The sequence below is a fragment of the Larimichthys crocea genome, chromosome III (genome assembly GCF_000972845.2).
Source record: "Larimichthys crocea isolate SSNF chromosome III, L_crocea_2.0, whole genome shotgun sequence".
Taxonomy (NCBI): Eukaryota; Metazoa; Chordata; class Actinopteri; family Sciaenidae; genus Larimichthys; species Larimichthys crocea.
This window is the reverse complement of record NC_040013.1, coordinates 28991093-29015692: the sequence shown is the minus strand read 5'-3', so window position 1 is coordinate 29015692 and position 24600 is coordinate 28991093. Positions and strand designations below refer to the sequence as shown.

At 41.7% G+C, this 24600-nt stretch overlaps 1 protein-coding gene across 2 annotated transcripts in view; it reads left to right on the top strand.

Annotated features, from left to right (window-relative positions):
• Positions 1-24600, top strand: part of ank1a (ankyrin 1, erythrocytic a) — a 100982-nt gene that overhangs the window by 13385 nt on the left and 62997 nt on the right. The window contains exons 1-2 of one of the 2 annotated variants that reach the window (XM_019275198.2): positions 489-664; positions 872-1373. In XM_019275198.2, coding sequence (XP_019130743.1) covers positions 1248-1373 — 126 coding nt within the window. In that variant the 5' untranslated portion in view covers positions 489-664; positions 872-1247. Of the gene's footprint in view, positions 1-488; positions 665-871; positions 1374-24600 lie in introns of those variants that run through there. The other variant, XM_027278087.1, reaches the window with a different exon arrangement.

Below are 24600 nucleotides of genomic sequence, written 5' to 3'. Positions count from 1 at the left end.
AAGCAATGCCAGTAAACAGGTGCCGACTCCAGCAGCACCTCTCTTCTTCCTATGCACCTCTTCCTCACTGCGCACATATCCACACATGCATTGTACATGAGCGCTGGACACAGAAGATGTTTATACTATAATACATATATTTATGTCGCCAGCCATTCATCTTTGATTGCATGTGAAAACTATAACGTGGGAGAAAATGAAGGCAGGAAAGCAGAGAAAGAAGTCAATGAAGCAAAGCTTTTAATGATGTTACTGTATCACACTTTACAAAAGAGGCTCAGTGAGTGATATGGAAATAGCCGTTTATTGCTCACAGCCTCACTCTAATATACTCAAGCACACTGCACCAACATCCTCGCACGGGTACCAATCCTGTCTGCTGCAGCGCCTAAACAGTGGAGAGGAAGAAGGGAGCAGAGAGAGAGAGAGAGAGAGAGAGGGAGAGTAAGAGGCAGTGTTTTTTTTTTCCCCTCATGCATGTTTTAGATTTTTTTTATTTCCTCTGGTATCCTGGTGTGTGCGAGTGACTGCGTGATTGGCTGTGGTGATGACGGGTTCCCTGTGCAGCCTAGCGATCCTCCACAGATGGACACACAGCAAGACTATGAGATACTGAGAAATTAAATACAGGAAAAGGAAGCAAAATCAATGCAATGTGAGGAGGGTGAGCTGACTTTGATTTAAAGCTGCTCAGGCTATTCCTCAGCTGACTGGCAGTTCATCCTTCTTTAATCTTTGTTGAGGGGAGCTGGGGGGGGGGGCGAAGCAGTTTCACAAAATGTGAAAGAGATGTAGAAAAAGAAAATAAGTGAAAAGAAAGAAAGAAAAGGTGTTTGTTAACGGTCATTTACCCTTTTTTTCCTCTGCACAGAGAAAGAGAGAGAGGCAAGGAAACTGAACAAGCGAATGTGAGCGATGGAGAGAGGGAGGCTGTGTGAGCATTGACGAGAGAGAGAGAGAGGGGGAGAGAGAGAGGGGGAGAGAGCTGCGCTGCAGTAGCATCCCACAGCAGACGGCTGAGGACTGCCGGTGTGTGTGTGACTGCACTGCTGAAGAGGAGGAGGAGGAGGAGGAGGCAGAGGGTGAGCACGCTCGCAGACTCTGCAGGGCCATAGAGGAACACACAGCAGCAGCGGCAGCGCTAGTGTTGGCCGGCACCAGGTAGAAGTCCCAGCACCCTCACCTCGTAGACCACCGCCGTTGGATCTGGACACGTCAACACTGCCCAGACCCCCGCAACCAACGCCATGGCACAAGCCGCCAAACATCTCCGCAAGAACAAGGATTTAGAAGCCCAGTTAGAGGCGGAGCGCAAAGAGAAGGAGGATCAGAGGGCCAAAAAGAGGAGTCGCTCGCGGGATAAAAAACGCAAGGTACTGGGACTATTCACAGGTGGGGTAGTCTAGGGGTGGAGTGATGGGGGGGAGGGAGGGGTGGCTGGAGAGGGGGGCAGGAAGGTTGAGAACGCCCCCCCCCCCCCCTTTCTTTCTCTGTCATGCTAAGCTGGTCAGGGGTGCCGGGGCACACATGGAAACTCAGTCATGAGTGTGTTTCTACTGTGTGTACACACAGTCTCCCTGGCACGTCCCTCCCTGGTATGTCCTGTGCATACAGACACGGGGGAAACGGTACAACACACTGCATGCTCTCCTACTCCTCTCGACTGCTTTAAACCTGCTTTATTGACTGTCCCGTCTAAGCCGTCTGATAAGGCAGTGTAGTACTCTACCTCTCACTGTGTCCCCGTCCCTCTTCACATCTCTGTCTCGTCCCCTCTCTTGGTCTTCTATCTTTCTTTGTTTGCACACTGCGGTATGGTGTCAGTGAGCAAAATTTCACTACAGCACTAGTCATCCACGAGGACAACGAGCTTGCCAGTTTCCGCAACAGTCTGTTCTGTTCTTCTCTCAGCTTTTTCCTCTCTGTGGCATTGTAATGACCGCAGAGCAAAACCTGCAGGCTTCTGTCTGACTGAGAAGTCCCAGGCAGAGCTTGCAGGGCTTGTTGTAAACAATAAATCTCTGCTCTGCCAGTCACTGACTGCAGGGATGTATCATCAAGGTGCCGAGTCTACTTTATTCCTCTGGCCTCTCGTTGGATTTCGCTCAAATTCATTAATGAAAATGAGTCATCCGCAGATTGTGCTGTTGTGTGTATTGGTGGCCAATGGGTCCTCAGCAAATGAGTGTGAATCCAGCCACCCTGTGAGCCTGCACTGTGCCAGGCTGGCTGTAAACCAATCTGATGCTGATGCAGTAGAGACAGTGTTATGGACGGAAACACAGTACAGCATCCACTTTCCCAGAGATCAGAGGCAGGGCTGATAGACTGGTAGAGGGATCAGATTTTTCTTTTTGTTGTGCTTGTGCAATGTAGGATGACAAGGGGTTGCAAGGTGTATTTGAGCAAAAGATGGAGAGCAAGAAAGAGAGAGGGAAAGGTGGGATGACTCAGATACACCTGGGGCAGATGTCTCTCAGCGAGGGTTTGCTCGTCTTTTTTCTTGTTGGAAAGTCCGACCCAACCCTTTCATCATCGCAGACACACATTCCACCACACCACTGTCTGCAAAGACTGCCATGAGCCGATGACTCCTGAGTTATGGTTTCTCCATATTCATCACCTCTAACCTCTCAAAGAGACAGATCTGATCAACGCTTTTGCTTTTTCTAAAATGAAAAGGAGTGTGAAAACCCGTACAGAGATGCATGTGTGTGTGTGTGTGTGTGTGTGTAATGTGCATGTGTAGTATGTGCATGTCCTGCAAGATGAGATACAAGAGGGGAAAGCCCGCATCTCTAACAGTATGCGATTTCTGGTGAGGGTACTAATGCAGCCCAACTTTGACTGAAAGTGTGTGGTTTCAGAGGATTCCATATCACTTACGTAACCATGCAGCTTAAGTCTTTCAAATAAGCTTCCTGACTCCCCTCCAGCTCCCCCTCCCAACCTCTCTGCTTCCTTTTTTTAACACCGGCTTACAGCCATTCCTGGTTTCTGGAGCAGATGTTAATACCGGGGGAATTCTCTCTCTTTATCTCTCTTTCTCTCCAGTGCCCTCTTTGTTTCCTTCTCTGATGCCTGCAGCTACGTAGTCAGGTTCTACAGTAATTCATAAGTTGACTGATTGTGTTTCCTTATATTGCATAGTGGTTAACAAAACCACCGTTGCACTTGCCTGTTTTCTTTGTTTGCCACTCGACACCAGTTTTTCGGCAGTTGTTCCATCAGCTGTCTTGTGTATCGACCTGCACCTCGGGAGTGTCCCTATCCTCGTGGTGCAGGCAAGGTCAACACTTTCTCTGTGACAGAACCACATTTTATTTAACCGCCTAATACATTTTGCTGACACACATTAACACTCACCAGTTTTTTTCGTCAGAAGCTAAACAGGCTTGCGTTATGTAAGCTTGAGTTTCCTCCTTCACTGGAGGCCTTTCACTCATTTATCCTGGACAAATGATGTGTTTTGAGTTATTACACGAATAGTTGCTCACAGCTACTTTTATTGATCTGTACTTGTCTGAATTGCTTTAATTTATAGTGGTTGATTTATTGTTGGTGTTTTAGAACAGCAGCAGCACAGGGCTCTCAAAGGATGTCATTTAGTCAGCTGGTCACCTAGTTCAGTCTGCTTTGGTCCAGTTAAGGCCTCTAGGGGCTTTTAGAGTCAAAGGCCATGTGTATTTTCTAGTGATTTTAATTTAGCATCTCTTTTTAGCATTTCTATTATTTGATTAGCTTTTTATTTATCCTTGTTGTAATCTCTTTGATCTACTGTTTGTGGCTAATGTATGTTGGTGGTTGTACGTGATTATTTCCACCCATGCAGGGGCACAAATCCGTGTCCGTTGATGAATGTCCAGAGTCATGAAGCTAACAATTCGTCATCAAAGGGTGAAAGTGCCATTTTAATTGGCTTCATGATGTAGTGGTATTATACGGCACAGGTCAGTTGCTGAGCAGTGGATAATGTTGTCCTCAAATTACTTTTATTGATGAGTTTGCTCCTCTTGAAAAATGAGAATTGTCAGGATGTGAACAAAGCCCTATTGTCCGAGTCAGCACCTATTTTCACCTCATTCTGTATGTGTGTTTGTGTCTAAAGCTGCTTTAATGTGAAGTGGTTTACCTGGTGAGAATGACCCTGTATTGTTTGTCTCATATCAGCATGACAGATTGAAAAAGTAAAAAAATGTATTCGGTGCAATTTTCATTTTAAGGCTGGAAAAGATTTAGGTTTATTCCAAGGTCATGTGAAATGCACAGGTGCTGTCTATTTCTAAACATGCTGTCTGAAGATTGGAGATATATTAACACCTTCACTGCTTTAAATTCAAGTGTACACAGACAAGAAGAAATCAGTTTGTCTTGTCAACTTGTAGTAAAGCTGTACAATTATTTCATTCAATGGACCTTTAGGACCATTTAGAGATCTACTGCATCTCGTTATCAATTGTTTTAGTATGTGATCAGTATTTGGTGAGCCCCCAGGGTGTTTAACAAATCCAATAATCCCCATTCAGGATATGTGTCCAGGGCAGTATTTTTCTGAGCAATAATATGGATTTCTCTTTGGTGTCATTTGCCGCCTTTGCTCATTTGTTTTGAGCATGAATGAGTTTTGTGTTTCAGTGAGTATGTTGTTAAATGCATATGTGAAATCTCTTTACATGCACATGTTTGAATTTTTATTGGTGTGATCAGGTCATGATTATGTGTCAAATTGTTTGTATCTCCAAAGGTAGCAACACAAATTGCAATTCAAGTCTACTTCTGAACGTAAATTGAGCAGAAACCTTTAAAGACAATGCGGAAGTGCCAAAACCTTGAGGGTGGCTACAGAACGAGTTAAAATGTCAAACTTCCCAGCAGAAATATGTTTACAGCCTGGTAAAAAAACAGTTTTGGTCATTCATGACATCTATACTGAGGCTGAATTTCTATATAACTCACTCAGTTAAATTATATAAATGCTCATAGTTATGCATGATTAAGAGTGTGGCTACATTGATTGATAGGTAGGTGTTGTTACAGATGGCTTGTTTAAGCAACCAGGCTTCATTCAGCTCGCCTCAGGTCCAAACACGCTCCACGGCTTTGCCTATTTGTTAGATTAGCTGGTGCATGACTTTCAAGATGGTAACGGTCGAAGCTACAGATTTTGAGCTTTACAACATTACCTTCATAAATCTGTGGGTAATGTAATGGATACAGTATCCACTCTTTATAATGTCTATGATGTAAATCTGCAGCTTTTTTTCTGGCAGCAAATGTAACACTGTGGCATGCTGGGACAAAAGCTGCTTCTTCCAAAACAGGAGTTAAAAATAAAGTCATTACTCTCCTCTTAGTCGATGTAAATGCTAATGGGAACATCCCAATTTCCTGGAACCCAAGTTGATGTCATCAGATGTTTTTTTTGTTCAACTCACAGTCCAAAACCCAAAGAAATCAATGCAGTGTAATGTGTAAGACAAATAAGTAGCAATTTCTTACATTTAAGAAGCTGTAATGATCATATATTTGGCAGTTTTGCTTGAAAAATTACAAACAATTAATCAAAACATTTGCTAATTAATTTTCAATTGACTAATCGTTGTAGCTCTACAGTATATTACTGTACTGATGTGATCTCAAGATCCACTGTAATGTCTGTTTGATGTAGATAGGTCATCATTTGTGTTCAGTCAAGCTTGTCTGTAACTTGTAAGGCAGTGAAGTGCAGAGAAAGAGAGTTGTGGCAGCTGAGGATTGACCCATTAGTGGTGCTGGTACTCAGATCCATCAATATAATAAGTCTGGTCAGGATGCACTATGGCTCCTTTGTAGCTGTATATTGTCTAGCACTCAGAGGTGTTGGCTGCCGATGTATATCGCAGCCCATCAGGCATCTTAAAGGTAAAAATCAGCTGCATCTCTCAGGTTCCTAAACAACAGCCGCCATGGTGCAGGACTATGCAGCTTACACGGCTGCCATCGAACGTTGCAATGGTGAAAAAAGTATCCGTCCATCTTCATATGAAGCTGATGTGGCTGCAGTGGATCAGCATTCCAGCCTCGTCTCCGTCTGCCCTCCAAAATCTCTCCCCCGTCTCCCCCCTCTGCCTGAACAGGAAGCAGAGCCTCCACTGAGGTTAATGTGTCGATGTCTGAGACAGATTGGTACTGTAGTGCCGTCTAGGTGTTGATGTCGTGTTTATGTGTCCGTATGACTGTGTGTGTGTGTGTGTGTTCAGGTTTGGTGCAGTGGATTAGCGGTGCTGCAGCAGTGACTAAGCCCATCAGAGCCAACTCTATCACCTGTCTGCTGATCAGCCCTGCCTCCATACTTACCTGTCCTCTAAGTGGCTGCTTTAATCAAAGTGGTGAATTTTTAATTAACCATTTCTGGAGCTTGGCTTCACCTAGTCTGTTTCAGGCTTACCAGTGACCTCTTACTTCAACTATTTTGGGTAATATTGTTTGGACCACCCAACTAGGGCTGAACATATTCGATTTAAAGTGACATAAAACAGAGAAAAACAGCACGTTCTTGCAGTTGAGTGACAAAGGTTCAGTATTTTCTGTCTAACTAAAACTTTCTTGATGCATTTTTACACTGTTTTGTACCAATTAAAAAAAAACTATATTATGTGTTAATTAGTGGTTGGGTTGTTACCTTTGGAAAGAGACAGACTAGCTGTTCCCAGTCTCTGTGGTAAACTGCTAAGTGTATCCTGGTGTATGCATCAGCTCACTTTTGAAGAAAAATCAATAAATGAAGCTATTTTTTAACTATCTTGACTGAATCCACTTGTTAAAGTTACCCTCTACTCAAAAATGTTTTTTGGGGGTGTCGTTTGGCTCAGCTCTACTCAAAAATGTTTTTTGGGGGTGTCGTTTGGCTCAGTTGGTAGAGCAACCACCCCATTTGCGAAGGCTCAGTCCTTGCCATGGCAGCCCAGGCTGGCTTTCACACATTCCTGTCACTCTTCAGCTGTCTCTATCAAAAATAAAGCTTGAAAAGGCCAAAGTGTTTTGGGTGTTTAAGCTTCATTGTGCAGACTGATGTAGTCCATATAGAGAGTTGTTTTCACATTCATCAGCAATTTAGACAAATGTGATATTGAAACTGGAGCTGTCCAGGACGCGCACACACACACACACACACACACACACACACACACACACACACACACACACACACACACACACACACCCACTGAAATTATTTTTCAGTATCTTGTAAGCGTCTTGTGTCCAACATATGTAGATATTTTGAATGAGGGGAATCAGTAGCCTGGAGGAACCCCTTCGACAGATGAGTCAGCAGGCCTGGCCGAAGCACTCACTCATGTTGATGGAGCCTGGGATTGAGTCTCAGTGAGTCTAGCTCCCAGCTCAACAGTAAGTGCTGCTGGGGCAGGTTGGCCGGGAGCTGCAGCCTACTCTCCTTTAATTAAAGGGGGAATGGAAGGTGCACGTGAGTCCGATTAACCAACCCCCACCTCTCTCCTCCCGCCTCCTCCCTTTACCAGGGCGATCGCGGGTCTTTATTTATGAGCTAGCAGAGTCTTTTCAAAGCAGATGCCACACCACACCCAGTTATAGCGTTTATTTGATTAGGGAGATGAGATGTCTCCCCTGCTCAAAAGGTAATCTCCAGTCTTTTTTTCTTAAAAAATTAATTAAACAAGAACAAAATAACATCAAGCATCCAGCAGACACTCCCTCCCTGCAGCGGTTTGGCTTCCCCAAAAGTCCAAAGCTGGAGGATATTTTTAAATTGTTGATCAGTGATGAAGTGACCATGTTTTCAGTTTCATCCTCACTGCAGTGATTCATTCTTTGATTTGAAGACTAAAGCTACAAGCATCAGCACCTGCTTATTTTATGTTGTTGTCTCTGTAATAACAGAAAGCCTGCAAGACACAGAGCATTTGTTGGTGTGTTTCCCGGGCTGATGATTGAAAATGAAGCTGAACTGACACGTAGGACTGCAGTGCTTTCAGCAAAGCATTAGTCTCCAACACAGGTTTGTATGAACCTCCAAAAAATATCAACAGTGGCAGCATTGGTCTGTGTTCGACCTCCTACTGCACAGTTAAATCTATTTGTGAGAAGGCACGTGAAATGATGTGTCATATTGTGAGGGGCTTCCTTAGATTTCCCGCCCAGTGCCTTCCTCCCTCCCTTCATCTTTCTCTCTCTATCGCTCTCCTTGGCCGATAGCGCTAATCTCTCCTCCCAATTGTTATTCTAATAGTGCAGCTGTTACGTAACTCCCTGAAACAAGAATTGAGAGATCATGGTTATTGAAATGGATCCTCATCATGCCCAAATAAAAAGGGAAGAGAGAGAGAGAGGGAGGAAGAGAAGGAGAAACAATGAGGTGATATCTTCTTAGAGGAATTTGATAGGTCAATGCTGGACGGCTTGTTGTGGGGAAAAAAAAATAGGAAGGCTTTTGGTGTCCGTTACCCAACCTGAGCTCGTTCCCTTTAAGCTCCTTCTGGCTGTTGAGAGAGGAAAGGACAGGAGGTGGGATAGGGAGCTTAGTGCGGTTTGATCATTGGTCCAGGTACTCTCAGTCCTGCCTTGATATCTGCAGTATCTTTTGGACTGATATGTAAGATAACTGGAGGCCTCTGCAATGTGCAACATACCACTTACTGTATTGATCTGCTTTTTTCAGTAAAGAGATTTTATTTTATATTGTTGGACATATGACTTGTACAGTAGGTGGTTGGTGCATTTTGAGGCATTTTTCTATCCCTATTCACCTTTCACTGGTCTGATGTCATCACTGTCTTTTCTTTTTTGTTCATGCGTAAGGGCACTAAATGAGACCAGACTGAAAAATAAAACATGAATTAAATTTTTCTTTTACATACATGCATGCTCCTCAGAGGGTGTTTATTACTGATCTTTCCTCTATTGCCACCATTAAGGTTGTGTTTTTTAGTAAAATATCACAACAACCATTGGATGGTTTGCCATGACATTTGTTACAGATGGTAACAGCGTTCCTCTCAGGATACAGACTTCTCATCTAGTGCCACTGTCTGGTCAAAATTGATATTTGTCTTTAGTTTATGACAAAATACCTGCAAAACTGTACCTGTCAACCTCAGCTCTACTTTACATTTTGTGCTAATTAGCAAATGTTAACATGCATATGCGCTAAACTAAGATGGTGAACATGTTAAAGATTATATCTGGTTAACTGTTGTTTCTAAGTGAGTTAGCATGGCAGCTTGACTCTTAATCTTGTTGTGTTAGATGGCAAGATACATAGGATTTTGCACTTTAGTGCTGGAACATGTATTTAAAAAGTTTTGTTTGTATCTTTGTATTTAAGGCAAGCTTACCAGTGTAGGACTACATCTGTATGTGTGTGGGAAGAGCCTTATGTGTTAGTGATTGTGTGCAAGTGTTTGGTGTGCAGACGAGAGCTCAGATTGAAGGAATATAGCCCAGGGGTAGAGCTATAGAACAGCGGAGAGTGAAAGCAAAAAGGAGTGAAATATCAGAGTCGGGGTGATCCCAGGGTGACTCTGCGCCCTTTTTCTCTGTATTGAATGACGGGTGTCTTATTTACCTGATTGATATGATGATTCCTTCTTTTCTGTCTACTGGGGGGTGAAGAAAAATAATTCGATTCAAAACCCAGCAGTACAGCAGGTCATTATAGGAGTGCAGCTTCCCGGCTGTAATTCTCCGTTCCAGTTCTCTGAGTGCGGACAATAGAGAACGTCTGATTCATTTATGTGATGGGGAGGAGAAGATTGAGTTCATGATTGAAGTCTGAATTTCCTGACCGAATTAAACCTGCACAGTCCTGAAGTGGCGTCCTGAAATACAGTATATATGTTACAGGAGCCTTGTAGGGCTTTTAAAGAAGGGATTTATATTTAGTTTTTATGACCATAGCAGATCTTTTGAGTAACATGATGAGACCAAGCCTTCCTTGAAGTACCACTCTATGCTCCCTGATGACAAATCTTTCTTAGCGGTGTGCAGATTTCATGAGTCATCTAATCCTTGTGTCAAGTGTCATCAAAGTGTCATACCACCATCAACCTGTTATTAAAAGCTTAGCCATTTGTAAACCTTTTTATCTGAATCCCTGAGCGGGAGAGGTGGTGTCACTTTGATTCGATACTCTTCATTTCTCATCCCACCCAGTATGCACAGTGATGCTCCGCTCTCCAGGAGGAACGGCCAATAAAATGTGAACACACAGAACATATCAGGACCTTCACCTATTGATCCATGGCTATGTTGAAGGAGCTAGATCTGCGGTGGCATGAGCAAACGTTAGTTAATTACCTTGGCTGAAATATTGTGTTGTTCATTTGCCAAGTCTGTAACTAACACTTCCACTTCATGCTGCAAAATGCAGTGTACAGACACAGTTTTCTGCAAGAGTGTCACTTGTTTTCACTAATTATTCACAAGTTTCAAACTGTGGTAATGTGGTAATGATCTGTTGATGCCACAAGTATGGTAGCACCTCAATTAAACCCCTCTTGATTCACTGAGGCACATGAAGTTGGTGTCTGACTTTAATCTTTTATTTCTTCCCTCTTTGTCATTAGCAAAGAGCAATGTACATCATTCAGCTAAATATCAAACATGTAGCATATAAGTTTTAATAGTCTAGTTCACCCAAGAGAGATTTAGATTTAATCCTTGACCTTGGTAAAAGCAGTTAAGTTAATCTCAATACAAGGTCCACTCAATAACTGGCCTTGAGCTTTTGATAGTATCACATGATATTCCTCAGCAGATGAAGTTTCCCAGCCGTCATGGAAACGTTGATGTTCAAATTTCCATTTTCTCACTTCCTGTTTTATTTCCAAGGTCAACGATGACCTTCTAATCTCATGACGGCAAGTCCATTAAAGTGATTAGTGATTGCTGAGAAAGATCATGTTATATGATGGAAATGAAACTAAATCTATCCACATGGCTGTATATCTTATAAGGATGTGGATTCCTTCAAATCTGGACCTTACACAAAGTATTACTATGATCCATAAAGGTCAGGCAGGATTGGGTGGATTAGAGTCTTGTCAGGGGTTAAATGCTGTCACAGGTATGAGGTATTACCCCTCTCTGGTCATAATGTATGTCAGTCAGTTCAGTTAATACTAAAAAATGAATCACATCTCCCATGAAAACGTGACCATCAGCACTCAAATAACTCTATCTCTGTGTACAATATGTTTTCTCTATGTGTGTGTGTGTGTGCCTGTGTGTGTGCTCACACGTTCATTGAGCAGAGGCACGTGGGTTGTCTTGTGGCGCAGGATTTACTAGCTAGCTGGGAGGATAGTGGTGTCACCCAGCCTCTAATTGGCTGACCCCAGAGATGTTTCCCGAGCAGATGCAGAGCCAGGTGCCCACCCCCTGTCTTTCTTTCTTTTCCCTCCCTCCCTCCTAGAGTACATTCCTCCATCCCTCCCACAATCAATCCTCCTGCTTCAATATGGACTTCAACTCCTTCCCTCTCTCTGCCGCAGTTACTTTCGGCACATTGCAACACTGCAAGATCATGCTTTCGATTCTTAACGCCTCCCTCACCATCCCTCTCGTCTCTGTCAGCCTCTGAGTTTGCACTAAACACTATGGGTCCACATTTATAGAGAAATGAGAGAGATTCAGTGAGAAACCGAGGGGGGGTGGGTAGAGCATCAGTCATTTTTACTGTTGCGGCAGCCTAATGTTTTCGGTAAACAGGAAAAGAAAAGGAAACAGGAGTGCTGTGTAGGAAGATATAGAATAATCTACTTCCACCACAACACAAAACCTTTGATGTAGTAAACAGACATTTGTTCAGATAATGTTTTAGCTGCCGTAATAAATCAGTTTGGATCGAAGAGGAAGGGGGTAGGTCCTTGGAGACTGTAGCAGTATCGGCTCAGGATGAAGGAGAATCTGCGTGTATGCAGCAGCTTTCCAAGGTCAACCACAGCTTGCACATGATCACATGTAAGCACACATGTATGTAGACCTGGCACACGCACATCCACTGTGTCCCTTAGTCAGCACGGTGTTTGGCTGCTCTGTGAGAAAGTTGGATGTCGCCACCTAGTGTTTACACAGAGGATTTTTTTTCTAATCACTATATGACACTGACATCATCGCTCAATATATTTATTAATATTCTCATTTTCTTGTTCCTGTCCTCCAGTCAAATTCAGCGTTCAGCTACACAATCCCTCTCTCTGTCACCACTATTACGCACAGAAAAACAGAAACGCTGTCCTTTTGAAATGTACAGTGTCTTAGACACTCTGCACAAACACATGCTGAGCTGAAAATCCATCCACATTTAAACACTGTGTCCTCTTTGTTTCTGTCTTTTCCAAACCAGTTTGGACAGAGGGACACGGAGAGACTGACAGATTTAGAAAGATTATCTGGCATGTCTTTTAGGTGAATAATTCATTTTTATTGATGGCTGGGGGTAGATCCTGACTACTCTGCATTTGGCTACATTCATCATGTCCTCATCTCTTTTTTTTTTTTTTTCCTGCTTCTTTTTTAGCCTACTCGTACAGCGGCACTTCCTCCACCCCTTTCCCTCTGCCCCGTGGTCGCTCCTCTTTTCACCCGTTTCCCCCTTCTTTTTCCCTGCAGAGTCTAAGTGAAGGAGAATATATAGTGGAGCTTGAGGCGGTGCACGACAGTTAGACTGCTGGTAATGGAGAAAATATTTGTCAGAGAATAGAGTACTGTGACTTTGGCCTCAGCACCCCCTTAGGCACAGACCTTTAATTGCCTACACACTGGTGGACATCTCTGTCTATCTCGCACACACACACATACACACACACATTTGTGTCACATACAGAGTATGTATATGTTTCTCTGTGGCTTCCTCTTTCTATGACCGTATTTGTTTTCGTGGTTCTGTGTGACTAAAATATCTCCTGGATCAATATTGTGCCTGTGTCCTTTTCCTCTTCATTACAATTAATTTCATCTTCATTTCTCCACTGTGGTTTCTGCACCACCAACTGTTTAAAAGATTGAGGACCTTAGCTTGTCTTCAGTATTTGGGTGAACCCGTCAGCGAATAAAAAAAGCTCATGAATCTATTAATGTATCTTTGCAAACTTTGGTTTTAAGTGTGCAAACAGTCTCAGCTGTAAGCTCTTCACTGTGTATTAAAAAAAGAACTGCAGCCATTTCATGCGAGCAGTTTAGAGCTGAAACAATTCATCCAGCAGTCGATCAGCAGAAAATTAATCTACGGCAAAATTTTGCAGGTTCCAGTGACTGAAATGTGAATGTCTGGTGTTTTATTTTGTCCCTCTGTGATAGTAAACTCTGAGTTTGAGTCAAAATAAGACATTTAATGTCATCACCTTGGTCTCTGGGAACTTGTGATGAACAGTTTTCTCTATTTGTTTTCCTTCTTACATTTTACAGACCAAGCAATAATTAATTAAACAAGAATAATCTAGGGTTTAAATGATAATGAACATAATTTTTAGTTGCTGTTAGATCTGTTCTCAAATAAAAAAAATTCAACAACTATTAATGAAAATGGCTTCAGCTCAACTATGTTGTTTTCCTTGTCATGTTTTCTCCATCTCTGTCTTTGTCCTTTGTCAGGAGGCTGAAAGTCATCATAAAGCAACTTCTGTTTTCCATCATTCATCAGTTTTCTTACCCCACATCCCTGGCCGTCATTCCATACTAGACATTTTGCATTCTTGCTTCCTGCTGAGTTGATGAAACTGAATCCACTTCAACACTTACTCACTTTGCTTTTATTCCCACCCCCTTCGGTGATCCATCATGCTCACGTTGTCCATAATCAAGTTGTCTTAATCTTGAAAACCTGGTCAAATTTATCCGTATTTATATTTTGAAGTATCTTTTATCTGATGCATCATATTAATTCTAAATACAGTTTAGTGTTCACAGTTTACAGCAGTTTAATTCACTGTTTACACCCTGCTGCTGTTTAAACACATGTTTACTTCAGCCTGTAGTAATTCTAGATTTTATTGTTGATATGTTTAGTTTACAGTATGCATAGTTTGAATTTATTATGTTTATTTTTATATTTCACTCGCCTGTTTTTACAAACTTGTAGTATCCTTGAACTTCAGCCTCTGTTGTTATGTAATGTGCTCAGAATATCTCGAATTTGAGCAGAGGTGTATGCTTCAATGCGAAAATCTGGCTTGTGTTCAGCAAAGCACTCTGCTGAACAGTTTTTATTTTAAACTAACTGCTAGTTTAGGCATTAACCTAACATATATTGAGTTATATACATCATGCTGTAGATCCTGCACTTTGCTGAACTCAACCCACTATAAGGTTAAAAATGTCAGGCTGTTTTCTTATTTGAGTAGTTTAATGTTAAGGTTCATTTGAAACTGGTAGCGTGTCTTCAGCACTTGACATTTGTTACAGTATGACCCAGATTTATGTGGTATCACTGCCCTCATCACCTAAATATGGAGCCTGGAAGTGATGTGGGCACAAAATTTAGGTGTGAAAAAGATTCAGCATATTCTGTGGCTGTGAGTATGCATGCATATGTTTGTTTTTACACAATGTATAGCTCAGCACAGTCATCCAGACATCTGTTCCCCTTAATACGAAGATTAATGAGAAATGCCAAAAAAAAGAAGCTGTATAGCCAGATATTGCTGCATGGATGAGTGTGAGAACAAAAGAAGTTGAACAAAATGTGCTGTCAAAATAAAAAATGTCTTCTGAGAGAGCCAGAAATTTGCTCTTGATTGCCTTAAAAACAGTCTTTGAGGGTTTTAATGTATTTTATTCTACAAAGATGGATTGATAACAGAGGACAGATGAAGGATGAGCCGGTCTCAGCTCCCTCTGCTGGTCAGTGCAGGGTCAGATCCAGTTTTTTTACATTGAACTTCATTGTATCTTGGTCAGCATGTGAGCAGCTTGACAGCACAGCATGATGCTGTCAGTAGGCTGACAGTTGGTTTAAAGATCATCCACAAGACATGTGCATGTCCTGAAGAGAGTCGGAGGAGAGAGGACAGGATGTGTGAAGGACCTGGCACTGCACTGCCTTCACAAGGCATTGGTTGGGTGGTGTTTATCCGACACAGAGACTCCGTGATTATCCGACACACACAGAGTCACACATTGCCCCAGATACTAGCCGAGCGTGCAATATACACACACAAGCTGTGTTCACACCCACCTCTCCCTCTGATCCAGTGCAGCAATCCAATGCTGTTCTGCAATACTGTTACGCAGAGTCATCAATTATTCATTAAGGGTTTCTGCACTTGTTCAGTCATGGGCTTGATAGACAGAGAGATAGGATTGAAGGGTGAAGAGGTTAAAAATTGATATAATTTTCTGAAACTCAATGAAACAGTATATTTAGTGAATTACTCTATAGTCATGCTATCGAGTGTACATTATCCTTGGATATCTGTTCTTCCTAGATCAGTTTCGGTACACAGATAATTATGCAACATCTGATTTATTTGTCATGTGGGAAACATCTGTCTCACTGTCAATAAGGCATCACCATCTTTCTGCGCCTGTCTCATAAACCCAACGCATCGCTCTGTCTTCTCTGCATAGATAATTTGGTTAGCTTCTATAAATAACCACATCAGCACAGTATATTATCTGGGACTCAGCAATGAGTGTTTTATTAATTCCATTTATATTTCCCAATTATTAATTTGGTAGATTCTTTTGTCCAATGTCTTCGAGAATAAGTGCCTCAACACTCCACTTGCCACAAGAGCCACGGGCTTGCAGATGCTTATATGGAATCACATAAGTACCTATCAAATTATTAAAATCATTATTATTATTCTCTTTGGGGAAAGAGCTAAAGATGGATAGAGAAAATTGGGAGAAAGAGAGCATATTAGGTAGGTAAGTACTAAAGGAACAAGTAGGTATTAAGCCATTTTTAAAGATAAAGGGATTCTGTTGACTGAATCAAACTCATTCCACCACAGGAGAGTAGTTTGGACTGTTATTTATATTTCCTATTAATCTTCATTTGCAGATGGTAGTGAGCGAGAAGGCTCATCAACCTGAATCCTAGTGGCTACTCTGTAAACAAGCATTCGTGACTTAAGCTAGTGCAAATTAATGAAAAGTAGAAGGACATGAACTGTCTCTGGCTGGTTGAATTTTGGACCATACTGTGCATGCTAGTTGTTCTGGCAAGAGAAGGCCAGTGCCTGTACAAGGACTACTCCATCAAATAGGACCTGATCTGTCTGACACAACAATGGACGGATACAACATGTTCAGGGAAAGCTAGTTTGTTATCAGTCACAATGCCCAGATTTTGAGCAGCATTTGTCAGTGAGAGCGAGGCAGAACTGAGCTGGATACTAATATGCTCGACAGAAGTTGTCCGTCTTATTGAGATTCAGTTGAAGACGGCATTCCATCATCCATTTTAAGATATCATTGAGGCTGGTGGGAAGGACAAACAGAGCTTGGAATCTGCAACATAGCAGTGGTAAGAAAAACATGTGAATGTATAATCAGACCAAGGGAAGTGCTACATATTGAGAAAAGCAGGGGACCAAGCACAGATCCTTGCAGTACACCAGTGGACAGAAAATGAAGCCTTGACTCTCCACCTTTGAATAATTGTTCTGTGAGGTAGGGCCCAGACTAGAGTAGTGCTTTACCAGAGATGCCTAGTTCGTATTTGGTTGTTCACCATGTGAAAAGCTGCTGAGGTATCAGCAAGATGAGAACTGATGACTTGGCATCCCTTTGCACTGACCACAACTGCTTGTGCTAGGACCTTTAGATAGGAAGGATAGTAATGAGACCTGTCTGTAGTTTGCAACTTTAGATGGATGGTGGGACAACTTGAGTTGACAGTGACGCACTGTTAAAGTAAAAATGTCCCCTAATTCCTGAGCTGGATGCCGTTTAAAAACATTTTAGTAGAGTAACTAAGCAAATATTTGAGGAGGGAGATTTGGAGGTTCATTTGCAGGAACATTTTGGTCATTAGGGCACAAGACAGGGCAGATAGGAGATGGAGGACAAAGTCTTAGGGAACCCCCTTTACTAAGAAATGGTATCCAATGTGCCCTGTCAGAACATCTGCAGAGCTCATGAATATTGACACAGGGCTGATCAATAGTGCGGGAAGTGCTGTGCAGAGGAGACTATTAGAGCGAGAATGAGATTTAGACATATTTTACAGATTGATGCTGCCACTGAGGGTAGCAAAGTATACAGGTGTATGGAACAGGAGCAAGGAGACACAAATAAATAAATACTGACTGACTGGGTGTTTTTAAATGTGTGCGCCTGCCTGGATGAATATTTGTAATTGTTGTTGGCGGAGGCTGATTTTAGTGCTGGGCTTAAAAGTATGACTCTAACGGTGTGTGTGTGCTTACTGTCAGACTGGAGACACAGATTGTTTGAGGCAGGTCTGGCACTGTGTGGTCCATAGCACTGCAGGGTCATGAATGATTTAATGGCAGGAGAGGTGAGCTCTGTCCTCCAGCACTTAAGATGCATACAGGCATTTATGACCTGCAGAAGTGAATTTTCACGACCTAACCAACTGTTGTATTGATATTCAAAATAAATTAGATTTCTTTGGGTTATATTTATGATGATGTGTGTTTAATATGTAGCTCCCCAAACGATACTGCTGCTCCTTTTTGCCACAGTTTATCAAAAGGGAGCGAGTTCACTCCTACAATCCTCTGTCGATGTTATCTGTGCACATTTTCAGTGTAGGCTTATGTAAGTTTCAAATACAGAGGAGGAGGAGGAGGAGGAGGTTCTGCAGGCCCACTTTCTTAAGTAGTGTGTTACAGAAATACTCTTTTGATATCGATATTTTCTCTCAGTACAAAACCACACATACTGTAACATTCTCATATGATGGTTATGCGAAAATAGGGTCGTATTTCACTGCGTGTGTTGTAATACTGCCCCAACATACATTATGGCCAGGCTGTTGCTGGACTGCAGCCAGTGAGCATGGTCATATACATTCATGAAGACAGCTTTATTCATGATAAAGGTCACGTCATGTGTGAGATCAATTCAACCTCTTGTGTTGCACTTACTAAAAGATTATGTTAATTCCAGTTTGTCTTCTCACTGATGATCCAGAGGTTAAAAACACCCCTCTACCTCATTTTTCTTTTCTTTTCCATCATCTTGGAATAGATAATCAACAGTTAAATGTGCTACCAAATGCAAATCCTCCTACAAAATAATTACCATTCAACTCTATTTTACTCTACTCTCTTATTACTACACAAGGTCATGTCTCTGGACTGTTCAGTGCATGATGTACTTGCCTCCTCACGCCTACACATGTGGAGACCACACAGGTTCATGTTTTTATGCTTTTTGATCTGGTTACATTTTTGCACATCTCTGAAATTTGACAGTAAACTTAAAGGATAATATTAGGAGTATTTTTATGTTTTTGTTATTTTCAGTGAATCCCTTGAAAAGACCAAACCAAACACTCACACGTGTTTGTAACTCAGTACATTTAGGGTACATTCAGACAAGATCAGGCGCTGTGCTGAATCATGCAGGGTTGTGTGACAGAGAGGAAGGACTGCTGGGTGTGTGTCTATTTGTGATTAATGTAACCTCTGTGAAACAATATGGAAATAACTATTCATTTCACTGATTAACCGGTTTTATCTATGATGGCGGTCCCTTGCTCTCATTCAGTGTCTAAGTCTGTTGATCAGTGTTTGCTCTGTCCCTGTCTCTCTCAAAGCATCGGACACAAAACAAAGGAAATTTCTTTGTGTCACTATTTTGCAGCATGAATTGCGAGCACAGATTTAGTACCTGAAACAAACAAAGCCAGAACACAGGTAGAGTATCACAGTTTAGTCCATGAATCCACCTGGATAGCATAGAGACATTTCAGGCTGACTGTGGAGGTTTGCCCGATCTCAACGTCTGATTGGCAGCCGCAGTGTGGCATTGGGATGTGTTTTTCCAAAAGCTGGATCTGGCTCAACTTCTCTCCCATCGCTGTGCCAGATTCTGTCTGAATGCGCCCTAAGGCTTCCCCAGCACGTCCATGTATTTGCTACAATTACTCATTTGTTTTTTTTGGCGAAGGTGGGATCTTTTCATGGTGTTTGTTTACAATAAGTAAAATGTAGAATATCTCCACACTTGTACCACAAGTTGTAGTGTGTGGGTGACATTGTGGGTAACACGTGCAGAGTGTTTTTTTTTTTTGCACCTGCCCTCTACGTCACACACACACACACACACACACACACAACAGAGCTACTGAAAGAAGTTTGACACCGATGAATAATACAGAGCGTGACGGAGTGGCTATATGTATAGGTGAAAGAAATAAACACGGAGAGGGTGGTAGGGAAAGGTGTGTGTGTGTGCAGCAGATTGAGGGGGGTGTAGGTTGGTGGGTATCTAGCTGGGCACTTCTTTGGCTGTTCATCCCTCTTTCATGCTCCATTTATTCAAAATGGAAGCCAATGTGCTGTCTAAGGTTGGAACTATTTTGAGGCATTGCTTCTGGTTATAGACTTTGTTTTTCACATGCTGATAAGGCCTTTTTGTGAAGCTGCTTCATACAGTATATTCAGCACTCTTGAAGCAGTGTGTGTCCTCTTGTCCTTTCAGGTAAGAATAGTGCAGATAACATTTTCACACAGTAGGGTGTCCTTCATTATACTACACAAGTGCAAAACTGAACTTTTATATGATTACATTCGTCAGTGGTTCTTAAAGTGCTGAGATTAAGGTACAACTGCAGAGTAATCTGCTTCTTCTGCTTTCTTATTGCACGCAAGTGTTTATTGTGTTCTTCTCTCTCTTAGAAGTTTCTGTACTGTCTTCAGAGCGAGCCACGTCCTCCCTCTCATCAAATTAACAAATACATTTTTGATTTATCAGTCCTACCTAACCTGACTATAATGTGTACATGGGAATCATTGGTCATCGATGGAATCTGAAGAACATGCATATTTTTGACTATCTATCATAGGAGAAGTTCAAGCAGTCAAATCTACAATCATAACCAAGCAGCAATCTCCGTGGCTGTGAAGTGAAGTCGATGCAGAAGTGCCAAAAACTGCAGTTCCTCAAACGTCCACTTGAGGCTGGCTACAGAACAAGTCAATCTCCATAAGTCCCCATGTTATAATGTCCAACTTCACAGCAGAAATAAACATGTTTACAGCCTGGTACAAAAAAAAATGTTTTGGTCTCTATAGATAATTTCCCCGTTCATGACAACTGTACTGAGGGTGAATGTTCTCACCCGTTCAAATTATACTAAAAATAAAAATTATGCGCAATTATCAGTGTTGCTGCTTTATGAACACATGGGTGTAGTTACAGGTGGCTTGTTTGAGCACTGAGGCATCACCACAGCACACCACAGTCTGAACTTCAAAAAATATTTCCGGATCTCGTTCTGTGCTAACCTCTTTGTTTTTATCGAGCAAACACCCTTTTTAAAATGCCATCAGTGCCAGATATTCCTCATGGGATGCTGATGGGTCTGTAGCCACTGTGTTTGGACACAAATGCATAGCTTCAAGCCTGGCAAGTTGAATTTGCGCGTGATGTTTCTGTCCTCTTACTTTGATCCAAAATATTTGTGCTCGGTGCTCACCTCCCACTAGTGATAATTTATTCTCAATTTTCTAAAGTCTTTTCCCACACATTGGGCCTCCAAGTACAAATATGTTCCTTCAGTGGGGCCAACAGTATATCACCTTTTCACTTTCCGCTTTTTTTCTCCCTCTTGACCCCTCTCATCTTGTACAGCTTCATTTACAATGTTCGCTCTCATCACATCCAAACCTTTCCACTCTCTCCTCTCGTCTCTCTTTTGTGTTTCTTTTCTCTATTTCTGCGCAGCTCTGTAGTTTTCAAGACGTTCACACTTATTTACTCTCTTCTGCTTTTCTCTTTTTGGTCGTTGAACTGACCCCAGCCTCTTCATGTGTGCTTCTTTATATGTCCTCAGCTTTGACAACCCCCCTTGAGCCACTCTCCCTCATCAAATCCCGACTCAAGTGCTCTTTTCCTGTTTCAGAGGGCTTTTCTGAGGGTTAGGGATGTCTCTGTGGTTGGTATGTGTCTCATTTGTAAGGGGAATACATGCTTTCTAAGAACAAAAGTGTGTTTTTCTCAGGCCACAGGTGTACAGTGGTGGGGGTTTCGCATTGTATGTGGCTTCTCTTGCTCAAACAATGTGAGAGGAAAGTTAATTTAGATGTTGAGTGACAATAGGGATTGTAAGTTTATAGTCTGTAATATACCACAAAGGATAGGAACTGCAGTCTTCACACAGGTTAACTGCTTGAGCACCCCAAAAATAAGGATCTCAACATTTGTTGAAGGTATTAAACCTTTATTTTAACATGCTCAACTGGCATGTTTTTCCATCCTAAGGATATGTTTCTGCAGCCAGACAGACCACAAAGAAACAGTCATGGACACGACAGCGAGAGAAAAAACTGAGACAGTGTTCACAAACTGTGTGACGCACAGTTTGCCAGAGCATTTCTTCACCCATGCTACCCTCAGACTTTCCAGGCTGTTGCTCTGACAGCGTAAAATGGATGCTCTTCATTTTTGTGCAAGTAAACTTCTTCAAAAGAGCACTGTCAGCCAATTAGTCTTTTGTCAGACCATTTTTCAACGTAACGTTTATTAACCTACTTTTAGAGCCCATTTACATCTAGAGCCAGCACCATGCGTCATTTCTGGATAATGCAAAGATACTTAGCAACTCTTTGCCTTCCTTCCTCGTACATGTGTGTATACATAGCAACTCTTTGCCTTCCTTCCTCGTACATGTGTGTATACATCATCATTATAACCAATGTTTAACATGGGTATATAGTTTATAGGGTTTATTGTTTATTTATAGTTCTCAATTTAAATATAAATAAATATATTTAAAGTTAGTACATCTTACAGTACAAGTGACCCCAACAAGTCATACATTAGTCCCAAGACTATTTAGTTGACAATTTTTACAATCTACAGTGTTACTTTGAGGTTTGTGTTTATTGTTTTCTTAGTCTTAGTGATTTATTATCAGATTTAAACCGTATTTTCCCTGTCCCAGTTTTTCAATCATGAGCATTTACTGCTTTTCTTTGTCCTACATGACAATTAACTGCATGTCATTAGGTTCTGGACTGTTAGTCAGGCAAAACACCATCTTGTATTCTCTAAAAAACTGGGAGATTACATTTTTTACTTCTTAATTCTTTTTAATTAAAGGTCCAGTGTTTTAAGATTTAAGGGGATCTATTGGAAGAATATGTAACAACTGTAATATTATATCATAACGGTTATATGATGACCTAAAAATCATTATTATACCTTTAGAATAAGCCTTTACATCTAGCCTAGTCTACCATGTTTCTACAGTAGTCCAGAATGGTCTCTAAAGCGGGCAATCTCCAACCTCATCACTAGATTCTGGTAATTCCTCCACACTGGACGTTTTAATTAAAAAATAATACTCAGATTAATCAATAATGGAAAACAATTTTTTTAGCTGCAGTCCCATTATTGCTGTTATTACTTGATTAAGCAGCTTTTCCTATAAGATCCCCTTTTCTTGGTGAAACTGCAGAATTAAACGCTTGGTGTGTTTAATATCCACTGCAGAGATTTTGATTCCAACATGATGAACACCGTAGAGATTCTTCTCCGTCTTCATTCACCTCTTTTGATCATCTCATTTCTCCACTTTTTTCATTTCCTCTTGTTGCCTTAATTGTTTCATCTGTTGTTACATATGATTGATGTCACTTCATCTTCTGTATCAGTGGGCCAAGATGAAGGTTCTCCTCTGGGATTTGCCCTACTCTTCTCCTCCGTCTTTCTCTCCACACTGTGGTGGGTGTCAGTCGTCAGTGCTTCCCAATAAGCAGGCAGAGAAAGAAAAAAAGAGGAGAAGGAAGGGACCTAGGGGCACAAAATGGAAATATCAGAGTGGAGAGATGGAGGAAAGGAATTCAAAAGAGGGTATGAGCAGGGTATGGTGATGTCAGTATTGATGGGGAGGTGAGGAAAGCTCCATGAAAGCGGCTTGACTGTCCACCAACTGAATAAGCCCCACACTGCTGATAAGGACGATGAAAGAAGTAATGATGACGTTGGGGGTGCCATTGGGGTGCTATTTTTAGATGCATTCAGCTTGCCTCCTTGTATGACCGCGTATGAGCAAGCCAACTGCATTAATGCAAGAGTGTGTGTAAAGGTATGTCCAAGTGTGTGTGTGTATGTGTGTGAGCATCTGTGTATGTGTGTGTGAGCATCTGTGTGTGTGTGAATCTTAGCTCCTGTCCGAGTGTGCACATGGTTGTAGGTTTAAGCCACGTGCCGTTAGTGCTGACTACAGAATCAGGGAAGAGCTGCAGTGAGGAACTCAACGTGCCCTCTTCATGAACACAGAAAATGGCTTTTCAACAGCTGTGTGTGAGTGTGCGTCTGGGTGTGCGTGCGTGTGTGTTAATGATTAAGGTGCCTCAGTGCCGTGTGTTTCAATACTGCAGATAGATGGAAGTGTAAAAAGGACTGAAGGGCTGTGTTTGTGAAAGACAGACAAAAGACAGACGTATACATGTTTTGAGCCAAATAGAAGAGAGCTATAGCTACAGTATCACCATTTTCCTTGGCATTTCTATTTCCTATTTTTGACCTCCATCATTCCAACCACATGCAAACACCAAACACCTTCCTTCAAAGATGTGAAAGTTGGCTTTTACATCAGCAGAGATCCAGTAAAAAATGTATGAAATGCTGTACATAACACTGAAGTAATACTGCTTTCATATTTCGCCTTTTTTTTGGCCCCTGAAATGTCTGTAGCGCTGTCATTTTGATTTGAGCTGAAGAAATGAAACGTGGAATGAGGAAGGGCTTAACGTGTTGATGCAATCTGCAGTGTTCAAATTGACATCCTCCTCCTCTCACTCCTCTCACACTTCCGGTGTACACTTTATAAAGTAACCTTTACCATCAGCAGCAGTACTCAAACCAAGCTGACCTCATGGAGGAGTCTCTCTGAGGGATGAGTCAGCAACAACAGGAGGGAAAGAAAGAAATACTTTTTTTTTGTTTTTTTTTGTCTCCTACTAACATTAATATGCAAATTAACTCTCATCTCTTGAGCTTCTTTCTTTGAATCCTGTGTAGCTTTTGTGTATACTTCAGATGAGCTAATGCTGCCATCGCCAGATAAATATATATTTTAGTCTCTTGTGAATGAATCAACAGAAGACAGCTAAATTATTAATGGTGCAAACCTTCTCACAGAGCTTGTAGGTGTTACATTAAAGCCCTTCATGTGTAATTTCCTGTCCTCATCACAGTTTCCTGGTATAAAAGCCCACTGTGTAGGCTTTTTTTGGGGGCTTTTCTCTTTTTAAAGGTTAGGAAGACAAATCCATTTTTCTGTGGGATTTGACAGGCTTAATGCTTTGTCTCTCACCCTCACAGCTCACTGGCTGCTTTTTTTGTCCCCTTCCCTCTTGAGAATATTACCCTTCAGATTCAATTCTTCACAGTGAATCTAATTAAGGATACTTGCAATAAAGTTTTGTCTTAAGC